General features: G+C 33.1%; 1 protein-coding gene across 1 annotated transcript; it reads left to right on the plus strand.

Moving 5' to 3' along the window:
* The first annotated feature begins 1393 nt into the window (after positions 1-1393).
* Positions 1394-2345, plus strand: LOC147393462 (uncharacterized). The gene has a single exon (XM_086457199.1). It carries the CDS (start codon positions 1465-1467, stop codon positions 2329-2331), a length of 867 nt encoding a protein of 288 aa, XP_086313325.1. The 5' UTR covers positions 1394-1464; the 3' UTR covers positions 2332-2345.
* Positions 2346-15180: the final 12835 nt, after the last annotated feature.

Consider the following 15180-nt stretch of genomic DNA (forward strand, 5'->3'; position numbering starts at 1 on the left):
AAATAATATTCATTTCTAAATTTATATTTCCTATTCTTTAATTTTACCCATTCATCTCAATTTATACTATTTTTAGTTAACTATTTAATTATGCGAGAATGCAATATTATTGTGTATATATATTTTTACACATTTAAAATTATTGTTTATTATTTGTTACTTATTACTATCAAATAAGTGATTATTAGAGCAACTCCAAGGGGAAACTCCATGATGATATTCCATAATGGAGAAAGAAAACATCATGGACCCCCATTTTAGATATTCAAGGGTTAACACTCCAACTGCGTGTTCCAAAATACTTTTCATAAATATTTTTTTAATTCAACTCAAAATGAAATTGAGATGGGTGGCTGTGTTATAAACTCTTAAGATTCCTAAATGGCCCTTCAAAATAGCAGTTGGGATATGAAATCTTTTGAAACAGAAAAAATGGAGGTTCTATCTATCTTTCATTTTGAAGTTTGAAAATTTGAAACTCCAAAATGGAATAGGATATGGTGATTGCATTGGAGACCCCTCCAGTAGGCTCTGCACCAAAAAATGGAAATAGTGTATGCTTTGAAAGACACAGTGGAGTTGTTCTTATACGTACAAATGATAACAAAAAAAAAAATTGTTAAAAGCACCCCAATTATTACCAAGGGCACCCCACACTATAACCAATTTTTGGTCTTATATGAGTTAAAATTTTGGAATGGACTGATTTTTGGTAAAGATGATTTCTATTATAAGGAGATAATGCTCACAAAAAAATCAACTCATTCCGAAACTTTCGACCCCATCAAAAATTATTTACATAAAAATGGACGATTTATAGTTCTTCAACTTGTTTTGATGGGGTTAGAACTAGAAATTTTAGAATGAGTTGATTTTTTATAAGCTCTTTTTTTTTTTTGTAAGGATTTACCAAAAATTAGTTTATTCCCAAACTTTTAACCCATATAAGACAAAATAAAAAATAAAAATTGACAATGGTGTTGGGGTGCCCTTGGTAATAATTGGGGTACCTTTAACACTATCCTATCCAAAATCACCTTTGAACATCTCTTCTTCCATTCTTCGTGCTTGCTGGTCTTAAAATTTGATTTTGCGTCTCATCTCGTCTAGGTCCAACACTGAGTCGTCTCGGACGAGTTTTTCAATACATTTGAAACTTGTCGTGAGACAAATCAAAAAATTGAACGTGAGTCATAAATCTCGGTCAAAAAAGTGATTTTGTGAGTTGGTCTCGTTCAGCTAAAGTACCGAGTTAACTCGGACGATACGTCTCAGTCTCGGACGAGTTTTAAAAACCATGCTTGCCCATTGATTCACTTGAAAAGGGTTGTCTAGTAATTTCGTGAAGTTAGGCGATATAACATATTTCATCCTTCAGCGTTACCTACCTGATTCTTACATGAGTGTGAGAATAAATTAGGAGCACAAAATCAACGAAAGCTCGAGCTCTTCTTCTCCTCATTAATGGCAAATGGTTGGATTAGATCGTTACAGTGCAAATCTAGAGTTCTCGAAGACGTCTACATGCCAAACCCTAAACAGATAAACCATCTTCTCCCCTCTCCAAGTTGCAGAAAAACCGTTCAAAATCTCAAAGATGTCGTTCAAACCACAAAGAAAATTCCAAGAAAAAAACACCCACCACCATCACCAAATGCCAGATTACTCTCAAAAGCCCCAAAATCTGAACTCGGTTCGACCCCAACAAACCGGGTTCGACCCAATACCTCTGCTCGTCCTGCTTCAACCCCCGATTCGTTTTTCCCAACCCTAACCGAGCTTCCAGAAGGACACCCATCTCGCAACGTTGTGGAGATAATCTTCAACACGAGTTGGTCAGCTAAGTCGTTCTCAGGTCAAATCGAGATGCTCTTCAAGGTTCAAAATCTGCCCAAAACCGTTGCCCTATTCGAAGAATACAGAGAGATTGTGAAATCTCGGGCAGTTTCTGGAATCTCGGGCAGAAGGAGCGAGGAGGACGATGCACGGTGCATCGCTGATGGAAACGAAATGATGAGATTTCATTGTCTGGGGCCCACTGCCGGAGCGATCTACGACATCGGTGGGATGTGTACGTTTTCCGGTAGAGATTCGACCATTTGTACGTTTTCCGGCAGTGGTGGGGCCCACGAGAGTGCTGGTGGAGGGAAAGGAAGGAGGGCTATGTTGGTTTGTCGAGTCATTGCGGGGAGAGTTTTTAAGCGAGTCGGGGTTGAATCGTTTTTTGAAGGCCGAGTTGGGTTTGACTCGGTTATTGGAAAGAACGGAGATCTTATAGTGTTCGATTCAAGAGCAGTATTGCCCTGTTTTCTTATCGTCTATAAACTCTAGAGAATATTGAAAATGTTTTTTTTTTTTTTAAATTTTATAATTGCGTCCATCAACCCATTTTTCCCGGGATTATAGGAAGAAAATTGTGTTGATAAACGCTTAATTTTTGTTTTTTTCTCTAAATTTAATTTTGAATTTTATGTTTTAGAATCGTTTGACCTGGACAAGTGGGAGATTCCTATCAGCTTTGACTCGACCAAGATTTCATTCAAATTGATGGATTTAAAAAAAATAAAAATAAATTTTTTTGGCTGAGTTGAACAGGTTTGGTTTGATTTTAGGTTTTATGTATTTATAGAAATGATTTTACGAATTTAAATGTTTGTGCTTGAAGTAAAATAATATTTTGTTCTTGTAACATCTATTAATCTAATTTATAGAATAAATAATTATTTTAAAATTTTAATTATGCAATACAATCAATGTTTTAAAATGATTTGTTGACCCGAATGATTGATTGGGCCGACCGAAAGTGGTCCGACTGAATCGATAAATCGATCGGAACAAAAAATAAAATATTATGTAAGTATTTTTGTTTTTTTATTTCTTTTCAAAGTTAGGTAACTTAAGCTTCGATGTAGACTACAAGATTTTAAGAAATTTTTTTTTTAAAAGAAAACTTTTCCATGTTGAATTTGAAATTTAAGAGTTTAGTGATTGTTTATTTTCGAAGCATGGTTCAAGTTATTTTAAAAGAAAAATATACATTTTATTTTATTTATTTGAAATATGACCTAAGCATGAATTTTAGAGGGTTGTGTTATTTTTCCTGCATTGCAATTCATCTTGCCTGTTAATTAAAATCTTTCAAAGTTTGATCTTTTTCTATTAATTTATAAGGGAATATCTTATAGGACATCTCAAATATTCATCAATTGTGAACGGGTATGTTAAAAATCATTTTCCACCAACTTGACTAGGTTAGTGGTTAAACCCTAGAACCAAGTGAGCCAATTGATTTTTGTAAAATTGAGTTTTTTAATGGACTCGACCAGTAAAAGCAACTTGGGAGAATCCAACCCAATCAGACCGCCCGATCTAGTCTGATTGTTAAAACACTGATTTTAATTACGATCGGATTTGAGCAAGTCATGTGGTAAAGAGTGTAAAACATTAATATTAAAATTGAGTAAATGGGGGGTGTACATTTAATACTAATATTTTAGAAGAGAAACGTTTGAGAAAAATTGATTATTTAAGGGGGTGTAAATTTAGTAGCAATATTGCAGAAGGGAAATGTTTGGTAAAAGTTGATTATTTAAAAATACTTTAAGAGTATGTTTGGGTTGAGAGAAGAGAAGAGAAAATATGCAATCTTCCTTGTCACAGATTTAATATTCATAAGGATGAGAGATTAAAGTTCTTGCCTATAAAATCATAATTGGATGGTTAAAAATGGAGATATACTTCTAGAGTGCCAAGTGATTGACACACGCCAATCCAATCAAAAATAAAATTTTATAAGATGGCAATAAGACTAGTTGCACTGGCAAAAGTACGTAAATGATCATGATCGTCTACATGTTCCCTCCATTTTGGGATGTGGTCCCATGCGGGAGATACATGGACCACCTGTCGGCATGGTCCTTCCTTGATGGGGTAGGTCTCATTCAACGATAAATCCTATCTTCTAGGACGAGATAAAAGTTAGGAATCATAATTGAAGGTATAAATCTCGGAGTTAGATAAGTTTATAAATATGAAAAAGATAATTAAGTTAAATATTTCTTTTATGATTTTTGTACTTAAGATTGATTATACTTTGAGCATCAGAGACTCTTTGGCAAATTCCACACTAGTACCCAACAATGACGAAAACAACTAGCCTTGAAAGTTGACCATTGATGATCTCAAAGTGTCTTTATTCACTAGAAAATTATTTAGAGATTCTTCTTCATTTTGTTATGTATTTCTATCATTTTTTTAGATAAAAAATTGCGTCAATAGTTGATCTTCTTAGCATAATACCAAATTGGTTATTTGATACATTGTTTTGGTCTTAAACTTTGTTCTATCAATTTCTCATAGTTTTAGAGTGTCTCATAAATATAATTCAATAGTTGGTATACGTCTTTCTCATTTATTTTTGGGTTGGGATCCCATATACTCATGGAAAAGGAAGTCATATGTTCACACATGATCCCAATTGTGTAAATGCAAAATCTAGCGGTTGGAATTTATATTAAAGATATTCAATATATTCTACAGATGTTAATTTAGCATAATCATTGGATTTTTCATTTACAATCATGTATGAACATATGACTAACAGGGGTGAGGCAACTAGCTTCTTAGAGCATCATATCACTCTCAAATTCCTTGAGTACATGCTATTCCCCACAAACTAAACATATCATGTAAGTCGGGATAAATCCTTGTGGGCTTAAACTCAAGATCTTTCCCGTTTTGGAGAGAGGCCCAAGCCATTATGCCCATCACTATGTTAGTTTTGAAGTCAACTCCATGACTCAATTATATTTGAATTGGCATACCGAGTCGTAGAAATTCAATTGAGTTGAGTTAGGTTGCTCAAGATTCAAGGTGAGTATCAAACTTTTAAAATAATTGTGGACTAATAAAACCCTAAAGTGAGGTTCACCAATGCTCTCATAGGAACCTACATTGAGATACTAAGACCCAAAGAGATGAGAATGGTAATGAGTTAGTCCATAATGATGTAAGGTCCCATGGAAGCAATTTCGAGGTAGGGCAGGAGATTCTCCCTTAAAAGTCGACTTTGGTCTGGGCGTTGATCAATTAATTGAGAAAGGGGCATAGCCCTTATAAGGAAATGGAGGGAGTCCTAAACTAGCCTGGTGGATCACCACCCAAAGACCCATCTTGACATATGGAGATTAAAAAAGGGCCAATGCGCATATTTTCATCTTCTTTTTTTTATCAATGACTAGTAACGTTTTTTAATAGGGTTTAAAACGAGTTGGGTTTGGACCGGATATGAGTATATACATATTCATATCCAAATTTTTTATTCGGATCCTACAAGCTAAAATCATATCCGAACCATCCTCAACCAAATTAATTGTTCGGGTCTAATAATTTAGAACCATTCAAAGTTATTTTAAGGAAAATGTTTAAAGGTAAGGTAACTTGAACATAAGACCTCTCTCTTTTAAAAAATGCCTTGCCTACTATGCACAACACTTATTTGTTGAAGAATATCATTTAAAAAAATATAAAAATATAACTTACAAAATAATATATCATTCGGATCTATGTAAATATAGGAATATGGATCCGTATTCAATCCGAATCCAACTCGGGTCAAGGCATATCAACCCATTTTTTAATTTGGATATACTTAGAGAAACCAAACCCGTTAAATTTGAATTCGGATCACTCATATTTTGGATAAAATCCGACCCATTTAAACCTTATTTTTAGGTAAATCTTATATGGCAACAATATTCAAATATGGTATTTAATTTTGATGCCAATGGATTTCTTTTATGAGGGTTTTGTTAATAGGAAGCGGATCCTCTATAGCACACAGTTCCTATAGCACAGTTGCAATGGATGAGAGAGAGTTATGTTAGAAAATAATTAACATCTCTACCCTCTTTTGATCATGACTTACATCTGATTTTTAGAAATAAAAAAAAAATTAAAAAACAAGTTTTTTTTTCTTCAGATCCATGTCTTTAAAAATGAACGGCTATTGAACTCTCAATATTTAAAGAGTGAAATCTAATTGTGTGGCTGATGTTGCGCTCTTTCAACCCTTGAAACTGTGCTAGAGGATCTGCTTCCTTGTTACCATGCGTAAGGGCACACGTTAAGCAGCATTAAATACACCTTGGAAATAAGTATTTTGAGGGTATTTTTGGTAAAAACATATCTTTTGAGGGCCTTTTTGTTGGGAAATTCATTTTCCAAAGTTTATTTATTGTACTTCAACGTGTGCCCTAAACAATAAAAACACCCATTTTATGAATCAGTTTTGAAAGTCATGTGCTAAGCTGATGAACCAATGGCACAACGCCATGTGTATAGAAAAGTTACTAAAAATAAAGCACTTAAATTGTTCCCAACTTTTATCTCAGTGACCAATCAATTTAGCTCATTTAATACACATGGCGTCATGCCATTAGTTCATCAACTTAGCACATAACTTTCAAAACAACAGATCTCACTTCAATCAAAAGGGTGTCAAGTTCCTATAGAATAGGAACGGTGTATTATATGGTAGGAATTTAATTAATACGGGCTCCTAATCATTGTTAGCAATTCGAAATGCGGCAAAAAATTCAATATGTGAAAATTTTGAGTTATATTCGATTTTGAATCATAAAAATTCGGTCAAAAATTCAATAATAAGATAGTGATGGTGATGATGAAATTGGTGATGTTAATGGTGAAGGTGATGATATAGTGGTGATGGTAATAATGATAGTGGTGTAATGAAGGCATTGATCATGAGGTTATTGTTCTTTCGTTTATAAAAGAAGACCAAAGTCAATGGACAAATCATCAATTTAAAAAATTAAGGTGTAATCTCAAATAAATGTAGAGGGTTATGTCATTATTTTTTTTTAAGATAAAAGAGACATTTGTAACCTATAAAGGTGGATTATTCCTTCAAAATTTGACTATTTCAAAGTCGACTTGTGTTACATGTCACAACTTAGAAGTTTACACTTTGCAACATACAACAAGTTACAATAACATGTTTTTTTTACCGAGTTTTTAAAAATTTGTAAATTGGTAAAAAAACGTGTTTTATCTGAAAATTTGTGAATTATTCAAAATAGTTCAATAATCCGGAGAATAATACTTTCATTGAAAAAAACGAAAAACTTGCAAAATTTTCAAGAATTGTAAGAGAGATTGCCAACAAGGCTCCTAACCAAGCCACTTTTAATATGGCATGCAGTGGAATGCATTTATTCTCCAATTAAAACATGCCATGTAGGCATGAGAATGGAGTACCATACTGGATCGTGACTCTTATTTTATATTAGAATTAAGATTAATATCTGTAAGGGTTATTTTTTGTTCGAAATCGAATATTTCCCTGCCACGTCACATGAAATCAAATATTTCCTTGCCGCGTCACATTATGGAGGTTGATCCTTCTGGTTGCATGTACAATATCTATTGTCATGTTCCAATTTGGTTGGAGCATGCAAATCGTCGACAATCTTTCTTCATGATAGTGTATGCTTTGTCATGACATGATTCCTGCCTGAAAAAAGACAATCGCTCAATTTGAATTGGCTTGAGACGATAACCCAATTCCAAGTACAAATGTGCAATCCCTTCATTTGATGTTATCACGACGACTTAATGAGTTTAGATACCAACAACGGATCTTTAGTACCCTACTCTTGAAAGAGATTTCAACCTCCAACAGTTCGAATCACAAAGAATATTAGAATTGATTGTCTTTTCATATATAGTCTTATAATCTTCTATTTAAATCCTTCTTAGAGCGATTGTAATCCATCAATTATTATTAGAATTCTATTTGTAATAAGAACAATGTGAAGTCACGGGTTAGGATCTTAACTTAGCTTCTCCTGTGGAGGGTAGGGTAGAGATGGTAAAGGGTCCTTGTCTTCAATAGCTGGCACTTGGGCTCCATTTAACAGTATTAGATTGACATATCGACCAAAAGTGTAATTTATTTATTTTTTTTCAAACTGTTTCCACATCTTCTATTCACACATAATTAATTTCTATTATGTTGTAAACTAGATTAATAATTGATACTGTTCCCTTTCTTTGTGTTCATCCATTTGATTGTTGTTTCTCTTCAAACAGATATTTTGTCTCCAAAGAGGGGTTTTAAACTTCTATAAATAAGAGTCTTTTCAAAGGATTTGAACACACTAAAAATTGGATGTTAGAATAATCTTCTGTCATGCTAAGAATCTTTTCTATTTAATTAAACATACTTGGAGATAAATAATGTTTAGACGAGTATTTGAGTACTCATCAAATTAAACTCATAAATAATTAATCTTAGAGTTGATCAATTTTTTTGTATAATGGCATCTAAAACCAAAATCTGTTGAACACGAATACATGGGGACTTGATCAAAGTTTTGATGGATCAAATTCTAAGAGATGGCAAAAGAAAATTCATTAATTTTCTTTTAATTAACCTCAAAGTAGGGCATAATTTTATAACATTTTTTATCCCATTTTATTGAAAGTTCCACAATGAATGAAATCCGAAAGAAACATGTGGAAAGCCACTTAATAATGATTATACATGTGGTCATATTCTCAGCTCATTAACAAACTTTCTCTTCAACATCGACCAATCGACAAAGATAGTGAAAGAACTTTGGGGCCATTATACAAACTTCGTGGAAGTACAAAGAATTGTTGAAAGGGATTCAGATTTTTAGCAACTTCACTACAGTCGTACAAATTTGTGTTTCATTGGAAGGAAATTAAGAGAGTGGCGGACTTTTTAGTTTTGATTAGAAGCGTGTGGAAACAAAATTTTGTAGTTGAGGATGTTAGCTCTATTCCTGAAGAGAACATGAATATTATCATTGATGATGTATCTTGTAAAAATTTTCTCGTCTTACTTGGTAAAATTCCAAATTATGTCACATAAGATATCAACATTAAAAGAATATGACTAAATTAAATTTAATTCCTATGAATGCAAATAAGAATATTAATATATTTGATGTGTGTATTGTGTTAAGCCAACTAATTATAAAATCTTTTCAAAATGTAGAAAGAAAAATAAAAGTTTTAGATCTAATTATTTCTGATATATATATTTGTTAAACAAGCAAGTTTGTATTGTTTATAAATGAGCTAATCAACCCGATTACAAACGACGAATATTTGGGAGACCCAAGAGGTTTCCTCTAAAAAAATTTCTAGTAATAAAACTAAAAGATTTTCTAGCAATAAAATGAAGAGAAAATTGCAAACGAAACAAGGAAGAAGACGAGGAAATTGATGCATGCAAATTGGTTTGCCAAAGCATCTGCCGCTCAATCCATTGGCTTCCCTAAAAAATATTTAATTTCCCATTGGAAATTATTTAACAAGCTAGTGTTTAGCTTCAACCCAAATGGCTTCTAACGACCAAGAGACTTTGCCACTCCTCAATGAGTCAACAAGAAACTTCAAGTCTCCATCAATCTCCAATTTTTTTACCTATCACGGACATAAGTTTTAGAGCCTGTTTGGATTACATAAATTTTTATTTATTTTTTACTTTTGAAAGTTAAAAAATTTGTTTGGATTCATTTTAGAAAACTACTTTTAAAAAGTAAAAAAAAAAAAAAAATTACTTTCTATTTTCTAAAAGTTATTTTCTTCCAAAAGGTTACTTTTTTCCTAACTACTTTCTATCCAAACGGACTCTTAATCCATGGAGAAGTGCAAGTGCAAGAAATTCGGCTCTATTATTTGAACCTGAACCCACAAAAATACTAACCTCAATAACCAACTCACCAACATCATCTCTGATGATGCAAGCCACCCCTGGAGCACTCGAGTTACCCAAAGAAAAACCATCAATTTTAAGCTTAAATCAACCTGGTTTGGGTTTGAGCCAATACACCTTTAAAAGTTTTCTATTTGTTGCCTACTGCATAGGATGAAATGCAGCGATCTCAGATAACAAACTGGATATTTTCAGTTTAATAGTGCTTGAAGACAATCAAACACTTTCAAAAATTCCAGCGTTTTCGTGCTAGCCATAAAATCCATAAGATTATCCAAGGAACAGAAGCTGGATGATCTTTAAAAGAAAAGATCTACTCCATAGAGTACCTTCGTTAGGAATTAGAGTGCTGTAACTTCTACTAAAGAAGTTCTAGCTAGATCAATTGAGCCATCTACACGTACCAAATAGTTGCAAAAAGGTCTCTTCAGCCATTCCACAAAGAACACATTTAGAAGCAAATTAAAACAGCTGAATGTAAATACTTCCAACCAAAAGATTTTATCTTTTGTAGGCATAGAAACTCTCCAAAGCACAAACTACATCCCATGTGTTGGGTAAGTTGTACTTTTGACATTAGGTTGTATGGGGTCTCAACATGCTTGCCGAAATCTGTCAAGGACGTTTTTATTGGTTGGTTGTCAATCGGTTACTCATTTAGTGGGCCAAAGAGGACGTTGTGGAGTATTACACCCTTCGCAATTTGTTGGGGGATATGGCTTGAAAGGAATAGGCGTATTTTTTAAGGGAAACGGAAAGAATATTCGGATACGATTATGTCTATCTTGGGTCTCATCTACTATTGGTCCAAAGTTTACAAGGAGTTTAGGGGACTGTACTTTGAAGACTTTTTGTACAGATGGGATGGGATTTGTTGTTCTATGCGTGTGTAGCTCTCTTTTGTAAGGTCTAACCAAGTTGATCAACTCGACCGACTTGGCTTTGTTTCATTAATACAATACTATTTATCAAAAAATCTGCCTGAAAATTAATAATAAACTTTTCTTATCACAATATCATTTATTTAAAAATAATAATAATTATTATTATTATTATAATAAACTGAAAGGTATAGTTACTTTGATGTAGAACTTGCTTCTATGCCTTATAATACTACTATATAATTAATAAAGAATAATGGTAGATTTTTTCGCAACTCAAGTATGTTAGTCAAATGAGTGCCTAATTTTATAACTCAACCTGACAGGGTGACTCAAAAACTCACCTACGTGGCATGGGCTAAGAACCGTAGATTCTTTCCCTTGTGATACACAACTGATCTAACCAACCTACCATTTGCCGTTGCGTATCTCAAGCAAAAGAATCTACGATTCTTTAAGCATGGCACGTTGATGAGTTTTTTAGTCATGTCATGAGGTTGAGTTACAAAATCATTACTCTAGTCAAATTGGTTGTCAAATATAGGCCATACATTACCCATCAAAAAAGAAAATAAAAAAAATTGAGTTAGCTTAGAAGTAATTTTAGACATACTTATTAGATTAATGCATGAATTCGTATTTTTAGATGTTTAAAGAATTATATTATTTTGTCTATCTAAATATATTAGAAGGTTATTAGGGTGCTAGATGGAATTCACAAGATTTTAAATTTACAATCACAAGGGGTTAGTTGAGTTGGTAAGGCTGACTAGGTTTGCTTCCCAGGTCATGTCTTTAAAATTTTATATGCCCTTCTATCAAAAGGTAATTATTTAATAATGTATATGTGCGGGGTAGGATGGCACGTGCTGCTTGTTTGGCTTTGTGGATCCTAGTTATGTTTGATCCGGTTGACGACCTGAATAATGTTGCGTGTTATTTTGATGGGAGATTTTTTGAGGTTTAATCAATGGAGTGAAGACTTGGGCCGACAAGTCCAAGCCAGAGCACTCATAGACAAAGCCTCCTGGGGGCAACGTCCCCGAGAAAAAATTTTGGGCCCGTTTTGTAATCCATTGTGAATCCTGTGCGCAGTATATAGAAGTCATTTTTTGTGATTAGGATTTTTTTAAGGTTTTGGTTGTCGTTTTTGGGACTTGAGCCGCACTTTGTAATTCTTCTCGATAATAGTGAAATCCCTGCAACTCCGTGGATGTAAGCAAATTGTCGAACCACGTAAATACTATCTTGTGCGTGTGATTGTTTTCTTTTTTTCGACATGTGTTTTTCTCTATTTTTGTTTTTCACAGGTTGAAAATTTCGGATTGAATTTCCTACATTGCTTGTCAAAGTAAAAAAATAAAAAAGATTTTAATTTACAAGTGGGTGGATTTTGACCTTGGTAGAGTCTTTGACCCCATAGTGATAATAATAATAAAAATAAAAAAAATAAAAAATAAACTTATTTGACACATTTAACTGTGGGATATGAATTTATTGAATTAACAACTTGCAAGAGGGAAGCAAAGTGGGTAATCTTTGATCCCATAGGGATCGAAAAAACAAACTTGTTTGACACATTTCACTATGGAACATGAATTTGATGCATTAGCAATAACTTGCGACAAATAAGCAGCTCAAGATTATAAGATCACTGTGAATACTGATTAACTTTTAGGTTTTAGAAAGATCTCTCGCTTCGCCAAAATAAGCATTTGTGTTGGCTCTTCAATTTGGAATGGTTGCCCGTGTGATGAACAAACGAGGAATGTTAGCTCAACGTTACTGCTTGGCTCCCAACAGTTTGTAGACTGGTCGCTTTAAACTTTTGTATTGGACGAGAACTCTTTGTGCACTGCCCCGCCCCTCCCCTCCCCTCCCCTCCCCTTTTAGTCTACTAATTATGAAGTTTCTCTCATTAGGGAAAAGGTTTCATTAATGGAATGACCATGTAGTGCCTGGATACAAGTCCTGATTTTAGCCATGCGAAGTGCCATGTCGGTCCAAATGAAACCTAATTAAGACCTCGATCTAGGTTCAGTTTGGAAAAAAAAATTTGTATGATCTAAGCCTTTGAAAATGGTCATCAGTTAGACCTTGATCTAGGTTTAATTTATTTTTTTTGGAATTCGTAAAAGTTTATGTTCGATGTCCATGCATGTGGCACGCGACCATGGCTTTTGAGTGCTATATGAATGTTCAGTCTTTCGGTCCATGTAACCCAATCTAAACTGATTTTTGCCCTTGCTTCTAGGGTTTAAAAGGGTCTGGTTCAGCCCAGATTTGATTATATCCACATCCATATCTAAACATTTCACTCATATCCTATTAGTTAAAACTATCCGAACCATTTTGCATTCATTAGAATCGAATCTGACCCAATATAATTACTTTATTATTTGAGTAGGATAATTTCGGACAGTTCAACATTTTCTTGCCATATTTTTTTGTATATAATTGTTATATTATTCTATTTTACTATTATAATTCTTTTGTTTTATAAGAATTTATGTTATATTAAAATAATATATTAAAAAAAAATATTTTGAAAAATATAAAAATATACTTTTTAAAGTAATATATCATTCGGATCTAGGCGGATATAAGTCATGATGGATTCATATCCAACTCGGATCAAGGGACATCGACCCATATCCAACCCATTTTTAATCGGTTGTATTCCAAGTGCCCATCCAAAACCACTAAATTCAGATTCAGATCACTAGGAATTAAAATAAAATACAACCCATTTTATTCCCTCCTTGCTTCGAAATTGTGGCTCTTCCTACTACATTTGACAACACTAATCGCAATTTTTAGTTGTTAACTATGGGCTACAAAGCCTATCTTAATTTTTATTGCTACTCTTTAAGTCGGACGGATGAAATCCTTTATTATGACATTTAATAGCAAAATTTTAATAGGGACGCACGCCTGAAACCTCTTACAGAAAGCGTACATAAAACTACCCTCATCGATTCAAAATTTTACAGAGGTTCTCATATTGGCCATTGAAATTGTGTAATATATTTATATTAAATATAAATATGACATCTCTAATTATTTTAGCTCAAAGTCCTAGCAATGGGAATCTGCATGGCCTAAAGTTTTCCTTCATAATATTAATAATAACAGTCCTGTGGAAATAAATAGGTCACATGGAATCCTATCTTTTCTCTCTAAAGTGGGACCAAACAATTATTCCAATATTGAGTGAATCTTTTTTGGCTCTTTGGTCGCAAAGTTAACCCTAGATATGTGATATTTTGATCTATTTTAAGAAAGTAAAATCAAGGGGCGGACATTTGAATCAGATTCTACAATCTGATTCCTGCCCATAATCATATTCAAGAATCTGGCACTATGTTTTGGGTTATAAAAATAATTCTCCTATAATCAGAATAAGGAATCAGCCAACATAGAAAATGGAGAAGGAATCTAGAATGACATATTTCGCGCAAAGGTATATATTATTTTGGATTATAACAGTTAAACGATATTTTAATTCTAGATTCAAAAAGCAACTTCAAGTAACATCATTGTCCATTGAGATTCTAGATTTTAGAAATCAATTTCCAAAATCTAACTCTAAAATCTAAAATCAAAATCTAACCATCCAAACTAAATACCCCAAGTTTTTTCCATGGTTACATTAATCTAAGTGTACTTTCAAGAAGCAATTACAAGTCGTGGGCCGATTGCAATTTTTTGGGATCAAGTAACTCTCACACTAGTTGGCCGTAACTCAAGGGAGGTTGAGGACGATTGCAACTCCAAGAAGTTGGACATCCAAATACAGTTAAATGAATGCAATTTGTACGAACTCTCTACTCAACTATCCAATTTTTATTAATATCCTTAGCATAGGTAAAAATGTTGAAAATTAGGTATTGATTTCTATGAAAAGAGAAAATACTTAAGCTAAAAGTAATGGTTGAGGCATGCAAGACACACTATCTTAAAGCGTATTTTGCCTATGCTACGATACCACAATCTATAGGCGTTCGCTTTCCAAAATACAACAATCAACATTTCAAAAGGATACTCTAATTGGAAAGTAACTTCAAACTTAGCAATAATGTGTACTCTCATAATGATAATTAAACAATAAGTACAAAATGAAAAAAAACAAAAACATAATTGAAACAAGCTTTTACGTGTACCTAAGTGAAGTTTAAATTCAAGATTTTGCACTCTCTATACGCAAACATTAAGATTTTCAGACCAACAATCTAAATCACAATTAGAACCTCAAATTTTCCTCTTGAACCCTTGTATCCTATGTGAGTATGTTCACCATCTCCATTAACTTTAAAACTAATAGAAATACAATCTTACAAGAGTTGCAAATCAACTCTATTTCTAATCGATGCGAGACTAAAATAATATAAGACAAAAATTATACTTCAATTAACATAAAAAGTAAAAAAAAAACAAAAGCAAAATGTAAATTTGAATTTATACCTTAAAAGATTAATACCCAATGAAACTTAAAGGATAATTTTCAAATTTAATCAATCCTCTACGATG

Source organism: Akebia trifoliata, chromosome 10, assembly GCF_017979445.1.
Source record: "Akebia trifoliata isolate Shusen 1 chromosome 10, ASM1797944v1, whole genome shotgun sequence".
NCBI classification, from domain to species: domain Eukaryota; kingdom Viridiplantae; phylum Streptophyta; class Magnoliopsida; order Ranunculales; family Lardizabalaceae; genus Akebia; species Akebia trifoliata.

What these genes read in the sequence shown, in the direction of transcription:
- LOC147393462 (XM_086457199.1), top strand. Translation starts at nt 1,465, where the DNA reads ATGGCAAATGGTTGGATTAGATCGTTACAGTGCAAATCTAGAGTTCTC.